General features: G+C 40.6%; 1 protein-coding gene across 5 annotated transcripts in view; it reads left to right on the forward strand.

The window, feature by feature from the left end:
• The window catches only part of KCTD1 (potassium channel tetramerization domain containing 1), a 56,551-nt gene extending 47,320 nt beyond the window's left edge, over positions 1-9,231 (forward strand). For all 5 annotated transcript variants that reach the window (XM_035125392.2, XM_035125391.2, XM_060277867.1 and 2 more), the window contains one exon: positions 370-9,231. In XM_035125392.2, the coding sequence (XP_034981283.1) occupies positions 370-528 (159 nt within the window). In that variant the 3' untranslated portion in view covers positions 529-9,231. The remainder of the gene's footprint in view (positions 1-369) is intronic.
• Positions 9,232-14,440: the final 5,209 nt, after the last annotated feature.

A 14,440-nucleotide genomic window follows, 5' to 3' on the forward strand; every position in this document is an offset into this window, starting at 1 on the left:
TGGTTCTGATGCCAAATTGAACCCCCTGGTGAGCCAAGATTGGGCTGGAAGTTTCTCATTCCTGCACTGATGGGATGAGGGCATTGGATGTTGCCCTACTTTTTTATATATAGAAATAATGCAAAGGTGAATGGAATGAAGAGGTTGCAATTTCAATATTCATTTAGCTACAGTAGCTGCTGTCAATGTCCTGAAATCTACCAGTAATTATCATTGAGGAGGGAGTTTATGTTGCACAAATATAAAATAGTTAAGCATACAATATAAAGTACATGAAAACAGATCCCCCCAATTACACTGCTGTTGTGTGTGTTTTTTTAAAAAAAATCTTTTGTTCTTACCTAGTCTTTTCCTTGTCCTATTTTGTAGGTACTTGAGAGGTTGCAACAAAGAGGCTTTGAAATTGTTGGCTCCTGTGGAGGAGGGGTGGACTCTTCCCAGTTCAGTGAATATGTACTTAGGCGAGAACTCAGAAGGACATCTCGTTCATCCTCTGTCATTCGAATAAAGCAAGAGCCTCTGGACTAAGGACAGTTTTTTTCTTATGCGACAACAAAAAAAAGGGGACCTTTTTCCATGCGCAGTCGGAACACCAAAAGAGCTCTGGAATGAAACATTGAATAAAGACACATTTATATCAAATATAGAGACCATACCTGTATTGATACAGGAGCATTTGGATTAGTAATAATAACCTCAAGGTGTAAAATATGTATATGTAAAAAGTTAGAAATGCAAAAAGAAAGAAAACCCCCTTAAAATAGTAGGTGAGTTTGGTGCTGTGAGGGCCATTTAAGTGTCCTAGGCCATATCCAGGCCTGATTTACAATAAAGAAGCCATTGCCAGAAGGGGAGGCTCACAGCTCCCTTCCATTTTCCATTGCCAAATGGCGATCTGTTTTTCAGCGTGTACATCCTGAATCAAGTTTGCAGGTGTTTGTGTTAGAGATGACTGGGCACAACTCTAGAAAGCATCCATCCATTTCACAACAGAGGTCATGAACAGGAAGTCACACGCTTCTGTCCACTTGACAGATGTGAACCATCTTATGTTTTTATCAGATGGAGTCAGAATTTATTACTACATGGCAGAGTTGCTCTGGTTTGACTCCAGTGCGTTCATTTTTATTACTTTTTTAGTCAAACGGTACACTAAGTTCTGTTACTGTCCTGATTTAAGTCAACAATAGTAAAGAAAAATTGAAAAATGTTTAAAAATCAAGATGAGCATTTGCTTTTAACTTGCTCTATTATGCATCTGATACATTCGTTGGATAGTAAGTGGTGCTGAATTCTGTGCACAAACAACAATATGAAGGCACAAACACGTTACTTAAAGAAAGGCAATGTGCTTTATCTTTAGTTCATAGTTGCAAACGGTTCTGATGCACCTCAAGGTGCTGCTTTCTCTCCATCATTGAGACAAGTGACCGAATGTTGGTTAGTACGATCTTTTCAGTCCTGGGCAATTATGTTGTAAAGTCATTAAATGCAGGCCTGTACGACTGCTTTTACTAATGCTAACATCCCTGTGTAGTATAATTTCATCACTGCCCATAAAGTCACAAATTTTGTTTTCCCTTCTGAGTAGTATAATTCTGCACAGTTTTGCTGAAGATGTTGTTTTAAGGAGAAGGGCAGGCCCTCCAGCCACTGAGTAACAATACAGGCAAGTCCCCACATATGTTTGTTTGACTTGCATGTGTCTGTGTATACGTGCGGCGCCAAGAAATAAACAGTGATGGGAGAGACCTGGAAAGTCAAGGGTAGACAGAAAGTAGATCTGGATCTACTAACAGATCTCTGTGTGATTTGCTGTGATTTCTGACTCCCCAAAGCAACAAACAAGTGACCCATCTCTGCCCCATATTATACTGTAATGATGAAAACTTGGGCTAACCAAGAATGTGTTTTTTGTATGGAAGGACTGTGCACAACATCCAGTTCTGGCACTCCTGGAATCAGAATTAGTTCATCTTAAATTTATATATTTTGCAGCAGACTCTGGCTGGTAGATCCTGAAGTCTGCCTACCCCTGATCAAAAGGAGCATTTGCAAAGCCAGTTGAGGGGCCACGGGAGGAGGTATAAATTGGTGCTCCATTGGTGGAGCACAAGATCCACTGGCAGGACAAAACTCATAAAATACAGAGAACTGCAGACAAAACGATCCTTAATACAAAACCTAGTGACCAAAATCAGATAAGGAGAAGCCTGTATTTTTTAAAAGGACAAAAAATACAGTAAAAATAACTATCAGATAACTAACTACAATATTAAGTCCATAATATCCCATCATAAGCCAAACACACTTTGACACAGAGGTCTTAATCAGTGGCCTTAATATACAAAGAAACATAGTGTAACCATTCTGTAGGCTTTAGCTCTTGACTTTGGCTTCAAATCTCTCTTATTAACAACCAACCAAATTATTTTTCATCTGTGTTTCCATCAATGTATACTTTCCCAGAATGCAACCATACAGATTTACCTTCTTTCTACAGATTCAAAGTGGTATTTTTCAAGGTCACAAGATGTGACAGTTAAAAAGAAAGTTAAAGAGAGACTATAATTGGTTCTCATGCTGGCTTCTATATATTGGTTATTTTATTGCATACTGTATGTTTTGAAATTTTTCCGTAATGCTCTGGGGGGAGCCATTTTAAAAGGTTGGGGGTGAGGGGCATTTCATTCTCACCTAGAGCTAAACAAGTTAAGCCTCTAGGAAGCATTTTTCATAATTTCCAGAGGAGTAGTGAAAACAACAAAAAGTGTCATGGCACCTTAAGAACATAGAGAGAGCCTGCTGAACCACACCAATGACCTGTGTAGTCCACCATCTTGTTCTTACAATCACCAGCCAGATAGAGAAGCCTGCAAACTGGACATGAGCAACAGCACTCTGCCCACCAGAGATTCCCAGCGACTGGTATTTAGAAGCAGACTGCCTCTTGACAGAGGAGGTAGAACATAGACAAATTCATGGCCACTAGCCACAATGGCTAAGCCTCATTTAAGCCAGCCAAGCTGGTGGCCATCACTGCCTCCCATGTTTTATCTTTGAGCTGAGTGAAGCATTTTCTTTTATCTGTTCTGAACCTTCCAAAATTCAGATACATGTTCATGAGTTTTAGTGTTATGAGAGACAGAGAAAAACTTTTACCTACCCAGTTTCTCCATGTTGTACATAATTTTATAAACTTCTATCATGTCACTTCTTACTAGCCTTTTCTCTAATTAAAGTTCCAAACTCTGCAACCTTTCCACATAGCAGGGGTTGGTCTCCCCACCCTGGATCATTTTGGTTGCCACTTTCTGAAGCTTTTCGAGCTCCACAATATCCTTTTTGAAGTGGGCTGACCAGAACGGTACACGGTAGTCAGCTGTGAGTGTTCACTTGTTGACCCTATGCTGACATCTGACTCACAGCTGACTACGGTATTCCAAATGCTGTTGCACTATCGATTTGTATAACAGCATTTTGATATCAGCAGTTTTATTTTCAGTTTCTTTCCTAATAATCCCTAGCATGGAATTTGCCATTTTCACAGGTGCTGTTCACCGGGTTGACATCTTCCTTGAGCTACAAGCCCAAAGTCTCGCTCCTGGTCAGTCACCTCCACTTCAGACCCCAAGAGTGAAGTGAAGGTGTATATTTTTTGCTTAGATAAACATCACTTTAAAGACTAACACCATTATTTTGGCATACTCTTTGGTTGGTTGTTAATCAAGGAGGTTTGCTTCTCATTTTGAAGGTCTTGCTCTCCTTTGAGGTCTCATATACTAAAAAAGCCAATTGAATTGTTCTGCTTTCTTTCTTCTATTTAGACCACCTCTGTCAAAATGTGTTTGGCTTAAGCTGTAATATCCTAAACGATTTGGCCTATTACAGATTTATTATTCAAGTATGTATCTGGTAGTTAGTGTGATAACTTTTTTCTTTCCATGTTCTTTCTTTCTTTTTAGGAACACATTCCTGGCACCTGAGAGCCCCTAGTATGTGACATAGATATCCCAGTGGTGGTGTTTCACAAGTTATGGGGGCCAGGACAGGACGGGGGGGGGCGTCTCTAGGTTCTCCAGGGTCCTAAACCCCCTTGTTCCCCTGACACCTCACCAAAATGGGCCTTAAACTGTGGATCCAGTCTAGTTAATTCCCTGCCATTGACCACAATAGGAAGGAAATATAAATGTTTTTTGTTTTCTTAACAGTAACAGGGGAAGGGATCTGCTTCCTAATTCTCACCCTGCACACAGGGATCCAGCAGGACTTTGACTATTCTGGTTGCTCTCCCATGGAAACTACCAGCAGCAGCAACAACATAAGAGTGCTTTGCCCACCTCCACTCCAGATTTGCTCATATAAAGGTTGTCTCATTTTTCTTTAGGTTTTCTCTCTTCCTTGTAATGGAGGGACAATTTGAATAATGGCTGGCATATATTTTTTGAAAGGACAGTGGGCATTGAGTTTTATTTTTTACACATATTTTTGGTCCCCGTCTAACTTGGAGCATCCTTTGAATTTTTACACTTGGCGAAATTTTAACTACTTAGTATGCAAAGTTCAAAAGCACGTCAAAGTGCAAGTAGATAAATAGGTATCGCTCCAAGCGGGAAGGTAAACAGCGTTTCTGTGTGCTGCTCTGGTTCGCCAGAAGTGGCTTAGTCATGCTGGCCACATGACCTGGAAGCTGTACGCCGGCTCCCTCGGTCAATAAAGCGATATGAGCGCCGCAACCCCAGAGTCGGTCACGACTGGACCTAATGGTCAGGGGTCCCTTTACCTTTACCTTTATGCAAAGTGCTTACTGAATCACCATTTAAGTCTAATGTATTGCAGCCAGAGCTGCTCCTAGCTTCTCGACTGAAACAATTTTCTTTCCTCCCTTGCCCTCTTCTTGTGTTTTGTTTTTTTAAAACCCAAACAGCACTCTTCCTCTGACTGTTTGTACAAACCCTGTTTTCTGGGTTTGTAAACAAATATGTAGTAATTCTTAAAAACTCAAAAGCCAGCACACTGCTTTGGGGTTTGTTTTTAAGTTGTTTTTAATTTGGTCTTTATAAAGGTCTGGTGCTGTCGCTATTTGGGGTTTTTTTTAGAACCAACATAGCTGCCTCCATTTATTTTACTGTCTTAAGTTATTCTAATTGCTTAATTGGTTTTGGCTTGTCTCAACAGAGATTACAAGGTATACAACAGAAAACCCATACTGTTCACAGGTGATGCTTTTGTTGCATAAGACTCACGAATCACCACATTTATCCTTACCCAAAGTACCTTTTAATATGCAATACTGTATATTAAGTAAGCTATGACTACACTCTCCTCCTCCTTATGGAACAGTGAACTAAAACAATGGTGCAAACATTCCGTTTTATTTTATTTTATTGTGAGGCTTGAAGCTCTGAATTCAAGCTTTTCCCAACCAAACGAAAAGGGTCTATCCTAGTATATCTCAAACCATCAAAAGCTAAAGGAATTCTTCTGGGTTTTATAAAATAAGGGCAGGTAGTCTTGCATCTCCTAGAGGGTATGGCAGCGGAACTTAAATTGATCATGCCAGGAAATAAGTGGGAGGATAAATCCCACACATAAATGTTCAGTACATAGATGGCAAAACTCAGAGTTGCCCTACAAGTATAAGCTTGTAAACTAAAATACAACTTTGCTTTTCCAGTGTGGTGTATATCTAAAGCGGATAAGCTTAAAAATACTGGATAAAATGGCAAATATTAACATAGAGTTGCACTGAGAAGGTAGATTGAGTAAATTTCTGGATTCAGATTTGTAAATTTGGACAATAGCAGTTCTATTGTATTGCTGTTTCTGGATCATTGTTAAATGTTTTGGTTTTTTAATGATGGCAGTTAGTCTTAATGAAATAAATGTATGTGCATTTTTTATTTAACTTTTTTTTTGCACTGAGGTGAAATGGAAGGAATATGAATTCTGGTACATCCACATTTTAAAAACTGTTCTTAACCAGTAGAATAATCTGTAAACATGTAGGGAAAGTGCTTTTTAAGTACCCTATATGTACTTAACTTGGAATATTTTGCATGTTCACTCCGCATAACCTTGAAAGAAAACTGCGGAGATTCTAGAGTGGGACTATGTGAAAATTGTCTCTTGCCCAAAACGTAGCATAATTGACAGGCACCAACAGACTATACATGGTTTTGGATTCTGTGTTTTGGTATTTTGAAAGAAATACTATCACAGGAGTTGCTCTTCCCCCTTACAAATGCTGCAGCTTAATATTGCTGTTTCTGGGCTGCACTTGATACCATCTGAGGCCCTTATCATTCATCATACGTGTCCAGTTTTCTGAAGCAAACATTAACATCTCTCTCCTTTCTAAATCTTTGAATAGTCACATAAACACTGCATTGAATGTTATTTTTTTGAACTGAATCACAAATTGTGGAGGTCTGGTATGTTAATGGCACTGTACTCTAGGTCACAGACATGGGCTCCAAGGTCATGAACTGAATAAAAATAATGCAACAAGGGTAAACAATATGTAGACTTGTAGGTGACACCGATTAGCCCTATACAAAGAAAGCAGACTCTTTTAACAATCTGTCAAATGTCATTTATTAAATCAGATCAATAGATACAAGCAATAAATATACTGAATAAGGAAAAAAAATCAGTGATGGCAACCAGCTCTCTTTTTACAGGTTAATAACATTGTGATGCACTGTAGTTGTAATTTAGCTACTTTTTAAAATTAATAATAATGATGAAAATAATTGCATTTGATGCCATCAGCAAGTGCTGTATTTTTGCTGTAATGCATGGGAAAAGGGAAAGGAACATCAGCTGCCAACATTGTTTGTTCTGTCAACATGATTAAGTGGTAGCAGAGGGACTGCTGGGAACATACACTGGAAATGCCACACAACGTGACCTTCCTCGGAGTAAAAATGTGGCTGGAGGTGGAAATGAAACTAGGTTCGAAAGGCAAATTGAAGGCACTGTTGCTTATATCAATGATCAATGCATTTTTACCAATACAAATACCTCTTTCTAGTTCCTTATCGTGTGTTCTGATTCTTTCCTAAAAGCATCATCAGACCACTATGTCAAATATAGAAACGGGGGGAGATCATAGTTCAAAAAAAGTGAACTTAATTGTATGATGTTGTCCAGATTTGTTTATCAAGTAAATACTTTATAATACATGACAAATGCTGCGGAAACACAAGGAAGCAAGGTGCAGAGCTGTATCAGATGCTGAAGAACTCTTTGTCTATTTGATCCATCTTAGTATTGCCCATGCTTTGACTTCCAGTGGCTCTCCAGGATCTCAGGCAGAGGCATTTCCTATCATCTGCTACATCAGGTGTCAGGAACCTTTGGTCCTACAGATGTGACATCAATGGCTACTAGCCACAATGACTACATCCTGCTTCCAGTATGTCAGATTCTCCTTCCAATATCTTAGATATACCTTTAAATACCAGCATCTGGTAATCACAAGTGAGTAGAGTGTTGTCATGCTCCTGTCCTGCTCCTGTCCTGCTCGAGGGCTGCCAATAGGCATCTGTGATTGGCCATTGCGAGAAAAGTATGCTGGATTAAGTAGGCCTTTGGTTGCACTATGTTCTCATGCTAGTAGCAGCCCGGGTAGGTTTCGGGTAGGTTCTTGTTTGATGCTACTGATGCCAGTGGGTCAAGCAGCAATAGTCACTTGGATGTGCTGTTAAGGGTGAGTGTGTCAATGCAGAAACTGGAGATTATAATAAGTTGAAGCTTGGAGGATGAAGTGAGGAGCCTTAACGTGTTTTACTAACACGCAAGCAGTAAACTTGTCCACACTGGGTTGTTACCTGACAGGTCTAGTAGTTGGGAAGAAGCACCAACTGCACATGAAACCAACAGATGGAACCAGCATTCACTGCTAAAGTTGTATCAAAGAACAGCTTAATTCTTCAAGGAAATGTAGTTATTGCTGGTCTCCTTTTAATGTTATACTAAGTTTGGTTTTGCATTTGCAAGCAGATGCTAAATAGTTTTGAATACACCTTTTTAAAACTTGTCTTTGTAGTTTTATTTCAATATATTTTTGTCTTATGATGACCAGTTTTCCAAAGAGAGTTTGTGCTTTGAATTGGATTAAATGTGGGGAAGAGATCCCCCACGACTCTGCAATAATATTGACAATTGTTCAAATTATATATATTTTTTGTTTAGAAACTAAAACCAATTACTTCATTCTGTCATTCCTGTCCTGGAGAATTCTATATTATGAATTATTTCTATTGGACAACTGGTATTTGAATGCAGACATTCTTGCTGCCTGAGGTTTATTTACAGTGGAAATGAAACCAAGAAACCTTCAAGGCCCTCAGGCCAGTTGATTTTCTCAGACTTCAATGTGAGTGGTTTATTATTTCTTGAGGGACTGGAGGGATCACCAGTACCAAGATCAATACTTTGCATTAAGGTTTTCTGTTATCTTTGGCTATTTCCTCACTGATCTGGTTACCCAGGCCTCAAAAAAAAAAAAACAAGCACAAACCTGGACATGTTGGATCAGATGTTCTGTATTTAAGGCTGAAACTGTTTCTGCTTTAAATACAGCCTCATTCTTGCATTTGCAATGGAAGATATGGGAAGAGATGGGGAAGCTGGCTGGTTTGTTGTTTGTAAGGGAAGAGAATCCATATCCCAGGGTACAGCATCTATCTACATTTTCCTACAAACTAACAACTAGCCTTTGTTGATTTGTATGCTAGCTATTATTTAACATCAGGTTGCATAATTGCATTGTGTGACTCTTGCAGGGACCATGTGTGCCCTTCAACAAAAGGGAGAGTGGATGGTTGTGTGTAAGTCTGTAAGTCTCTTGGACTTGCAATCAGGAATAAAAAAGTAAGTGATGTTGAATGCCAGATTGAGTACTCTCTGGTATTTAAGGTAGAACTATGTTTTATATGAGAACAAAGGAAGCTGACTATAGACTCTGACAAGCGGTTTATCTAGTTTGGTACTGTCTACACTGACTGGCTGTGGTCCTCCATGGCAGGAACTGAACTTAGGTTCTTTCGTGTGAAAAGTTTACCCTCTTCCTCCTCAAAATCTAGCTCAACTTAGTCGTGCCTTGACCTCACAAAGGTTTTTATTTCCCTGCCCCTGCTTCTTATCATTGTCCTACCGCCTACAGGAAAATGTGTACCATGATAGTGTCAAGGTTAAGTTGAACTAGACTGGTAAAGGTAAAGGTAAAGGGACCCCTGACAATTAGGTCCAGTCGTGACCGACTCTGGGCTTGCGGTGCTCATCTCGCTTTATTGGCTGAGAGAGCCGGCGTACAGCTTCCAGGTCATGTGACCAGCATGACAAAGCCGCTTCTGGCGAACCAGAGCAGCACATGGAAATGCCGTTTACCTTCCCGCCGGAGCGGTCCCTATTTATCTACTTGCACTTTGATGTGCTTTCGAACTGCTAGGTTGGCAGGAGCATGGACCGTCGCGGGGATTCGAACCACCGACCTTCTGATCAGTAAGCCCTAGGCTCTGTGGTTTAACCCACAGCGCCACACACGTCCTGAACTAGACTGGAGGAAGGGAAATTCTCTGTAAGGCTGCTGTTCTGGATGCCAGCTCATCTCTTTGCAGTGTGTAGTTGTGCCACATGTGTCCCTAAGATTTAATGTCATGACTTGTGGTGTGTAGCATGTGGGTTGTTTTTTACCACCCCAAATTTCAGAAACTAGTGCTGTATTATAAATTTTCTCTCCTAAAAGATGGACTACATGCTCAGTATACTTGGTTGGAAAGAAACCTCAGTGGGTCTAGTCTCTATGCATCATAAATATTGCATTCTTGAGACCACTCTTGTTTGGGGGCTTGCGCTAGGATGGAAAAAAATTTCCTGAAGATTTATCATAACAGGGGTGAGTTCTTGTCTGCAAGCACCAAGCCAGTGGGCAACTATATTAGAGTTGCTATCCTGAGCAGATGGTGGACTGGAGCAAGAGAGCTATGTTTAAAAAAAAAAAAAAGGTCTCTGTAGTCTGAGCCGGGGAAGATGACAAATGAGCTACCCCCTAATACAAAAAGGGTACTCTATTATGTTGTTTGTCAGCATTAGTTTTCCAGAGGAAAATCTGCACTGTTGGGATGCCTGGTCTTGCCTAGTCACTGGTGCAAAAAACAGCCTGTGATTTATAGGCTTACAACATGTTAATTGTCTTTCCTAGCACATTCCGCATGTGGCCAGTGGTTCATTTAAAGCCGAGCTGGGCACATCAGTTCTGTGCATCCACTCTCATTTTTGGTTGTGTTTGATTTGAGCAATATGTTTTCCTTAGTGTGGTTGATAGAGCAGAATTGAACGTGATGCAAATAGCTACCTGGTGGAGTTCCTTCTTTCCCCAAAGATCTGCATCTGCTACAATCCTTCCTAATAATCATTCATTTGACTTTATTGCGCAAAATAGAACAAACTGGAGTGACTCCACGCATGCATGCCCACGTTATCACTGGATGTGTTAGGCAGCTTCCCGATTATGTCTTAATAAATACACTGGCCTACAGACCATTGCTTTGCATTATGAAAGGGCTGCGGAAACAGTGACTTTAACGGAAGTATTGCAGCTCCCTAGAGAGGCAGGTAAACAATACCACATAGAACATGAACCAAAGACTGAAATCCAAGTGCCTCTCCTAAGGCTGTCGAGATGGTCATAGCAGTGTCTGGATTAGAGCCTGGCATGCTACTTGGCTGCTTTGATTGCTTTTGCGAAGCATGTGTTAGCACATTTGCTCCTGTTTTACTCCCATCTCAGCATGCTATATTTAAAAGCAGGTGGCATTTGCAGATCAAAGTCAAAAGATCAAGGAATGGTAACACAAAGTTAGTTGCTTCATAATTATCATGAATGCAAGTGCATTTTTGCACAACAGAAATTTAGAAAAGTAATGTCATTTCATGGGTGTGTGGTTTAATCTTGGTGCGTGGGGGATGTGCAATAGGTTTCGTTGTTTAGACATTTGATTCTGCAAATCCGTATTCAAGTTGCACTCTTAGAAGGTATCTATTACTCCTGTGCTGGGAGTATTCTCATTTCAAGGCCAACCAGTGAACATTTTGCTTTAGTACCGGTAGTATTTTTTTAAAAAAATACTAGATGTAGTTTACAAGACTATTCAAGAAGCAAACCATTTTTGTCTTAGAGACAAGACTACTGCCACACACAAAAACACAAAAATACCGTCTCCTGGTGCATTATTGATCATTAAAAGTTAACGCCACAAAGCTTGCAGCGTTATCAAGCAATATCTACTAAATCCTGGAAGCATGGAAGATAACTGAAATGTAATCTACTGCAAAGCAGCTCCGCTAGTGATGGATAGCGAAACAGAAGCAGGACTAATGAAAAATTAATGAAAACAGTTAGTTCCATAAGAAAAATGATCTGTTTTCTCCCACCTTTGTATCGATTTGAACTGCCCCTGTAATTGGAAGTGTATAATTTTGTCCTAAGGTAAATATGAAAGGGGTTAGGGTGGGGGTGTTAGGTGAGCATATCATTCTGGATGCATTGCTGACATACTTTCAGCTGGAAAAACAAAGCATTTTCCTTAGGATGTTGAGGCCCCATGTGACTTGAGTCTTCAAGCGCCTTTCCCCCACCCTCCCCTGTTCAGGCAAACTGCCATGTGTTTGCCTGAAGCCACTTACTGCTTGATCAGTGGACTCTGAACATTTTGCCAGTATGTAGAAAAATATTTAGCAGAAATCTATTCCATGTAATGTTTGTGTGTCTGCGTCCAACATGTCTTGTGCATTGGGGGGTTAGTTTCCGATTGATCTTCATAATGCAGCAAATGTTCCCTCAAGTCATGTTTACATTTCAAAATGTTGCACAAGATGGATGAATGTACAACAAACAGGTACAATAAACAGAAAGACATGGGGACCTAGAAAAGACTTGCAGTAGCTCAGCACCTTTGCTGAAGTACAGGAAGTGTCCTAGGGTGAGGGCAGAATCTTGGCCATGTCAATTTTCAGGGGTGGACTTGGGTAATATAGCATCCTGAGCAAAGACAAAAGTTACTTCTGGTCCCCCCCCCCCACTGTGGTTCCTAAGTTCCCTTTCACTGCACACTTAATTTTATCTCTCCTGGATTATCATTTTTGTTCTGTAACAATCTCTTGTTTTCAAGCAGAAACTAAATCCAAGCCTGTCAATGAATTGGTAATATTACAATGTTCATTTAAGTAGTCTCTATAAATATTCTACTCTCTGTTGAATATTTGATCTGTATGGTCTCGGAATCTTGCTAGTTCAGCACATTCTAACATTTTACTTTGCCAACCCAGCTTTGTGGGCGTGGAGTCCCCTTTCCATATTTTAGCAATAACGATCCTAGCTGCTACTACCACATACATATTTTCCTTAATCTTTTTGGGATTTCATTATTCATTATGCCTAGTAGGAAGGCTTCAGTCTCCGAGGAGCTCAAAAGTGCGACCTGTTTCAGGATCCAACTAAACCAGAAGTCTGAAACTGTATTTTAGTCTGACACTCCGCCCTAATATTTCTTATTTTTATGCCATCTGATCGGGGCTTAACTTTGAGTAAAAAGATAAAGGACCCTGACAGTTAAGTCCAGTTGCAAACGACTCTGGGGTTACAGTGCTCATCTCGCTTTACTGGCCGAGGGAGCCGACTTTGTCCACAGACAGTTTTTCCAGGTCATGTGGCCAGCATGACTAAGCCGCTTCTGGCAAAACCAGAGCAGTGCACGGAAACACCGTTTACCGTTCCCCCCCGGAGCAGTACCTATTTACTTGCACTTTGACGTACTTTCGAACTGCTAGGTTGCCAGGAGCTGGGACTGAACAATGGGAGCTCACCCCATCAAAAGGATACGAACCGCCGACCTTCTGATCAGTAAGCCCAAGGCTCAGTGGTTTAGACCACAGCGCCACCTGAGTAGGTACCTGTAAATAGGGTTTAAAAACTTATTATTGTGTGCCCCCTTAGCTCATGTCATGTGGGGAAACCACCTTCACTGTCCTAAATCCAGCACTGCCACATTACATAGAATGCTGCTATAATCCATATATTGCTTCATCTTTATTTATAAGATCACTTTTGAGAGTAGATGGACATGGCTCTTAATGAACATCAGCCATTGGGGAGTGGGGGTGAATTGCACACCATGGCTCAAATTGTGTTTACTGTTGAAAAATGAGATTATCCAGCACATACTTTCTTACTGCTTCTTCTTAAATGTAGAGCGCAAAACTTTGCTAGCCTCACACGAAGCCATATAACTGAATGACTAACATTACATTCCAACATATTAAAACATACCCTGGGAATGCGGGTCTATGGATTTAAAAGGGGGCAAAGAACTTTTTCCATTTGTAATATTCCAGTTAGCTTCACCCTGGGTGCTTTTCGATAGACTTTAATATTTGCTTTAAATACTATCTCAGTCTATGCAAGGGTATCTTGTAGCTTTGCAAGGAGAACCGTTTCTTAATCTTAAAAATGAATTGCCTCAATCTGGCAATTTGACACAAATTGTTTTACAAGAATGCTACCAGCACCGAACATCCCTTCCTGGGGAGAGGCCTGATGGAAATCCGGTTAAAACGCACACTAAATCGGTGAGTAATTAATTCATTAATCACACAAGACAATTAGTGCTTTCACCCTGAGTATATGCTTATTCTTTGCAAGCCCAGGAAGGAACAAGACGGATGCCTCTACAGCTGGAGGTATATGTGACATGTCTCTAAAAACTATGGTCTAAACCTGTGGCCTTATTTACACTTCTGCTTTAATTCAATGATGAGCTGTTTCCCTAATCATGCTGCTTTGTCAAAAGTTTGTTTGCTTTTCCAAATGTCACCACGCTTAAGGCTAGTCAGTAGGTGGGGGCTTTGCTGAAACACCAGCGTACCCTGGATGCAGCTGTACCTCAAACTCCTGCAAGCTACTCCAGCTGTTCTCGAGAGCCCTCCCTAACTTCTCTGCTAAGTGAGGGGTGTCAGCCTGCACCTTGAAATGGATGACACCATAGGTTTAGTCCTACTCAGTGTCAATTTTTCTCGGGTGCTTTTATGAGTCTCTTCTGTCCTGTTTTTGCATTAGTTTTCAGATCCATTTCTTTAAAAGTATTTAGATAACATATGTTATTTCTAAATGTATTTTATTTCAAAATATGCATTTTTATGTATGCTTCCCACCCGCCTTAGTTTAGTACTGTACAGTCATACCTCAGGTTAAGTACACTGTGGGTTGCGTACTTTCAAGTTGCGTACTCGGCGGACCCGGAAGTGTTTACTTCCAGGTTCCGCCGCGCGCGCATGCACAGAAGCATTCTGCGCACTTCGCACAGACGTGCTATCACTGCTCAAGTTGAGTACTTTTCGGGGTGTGAATGGCACCCCAGAACGGATTGAGAACTCA

This window comes from Zootoca vivipara, chromosome 8, assembly GCF_963506605.1.
Source record: "Zootoca vivipara chromosome 8, rZooViv1.1, whole genome shotgun sequence".
NCBI lineage: Eukaryota > Metazoa > Chordata > Lepidosauria > Squamata > Lacertidae > Zootoca > Zootoca vivipara.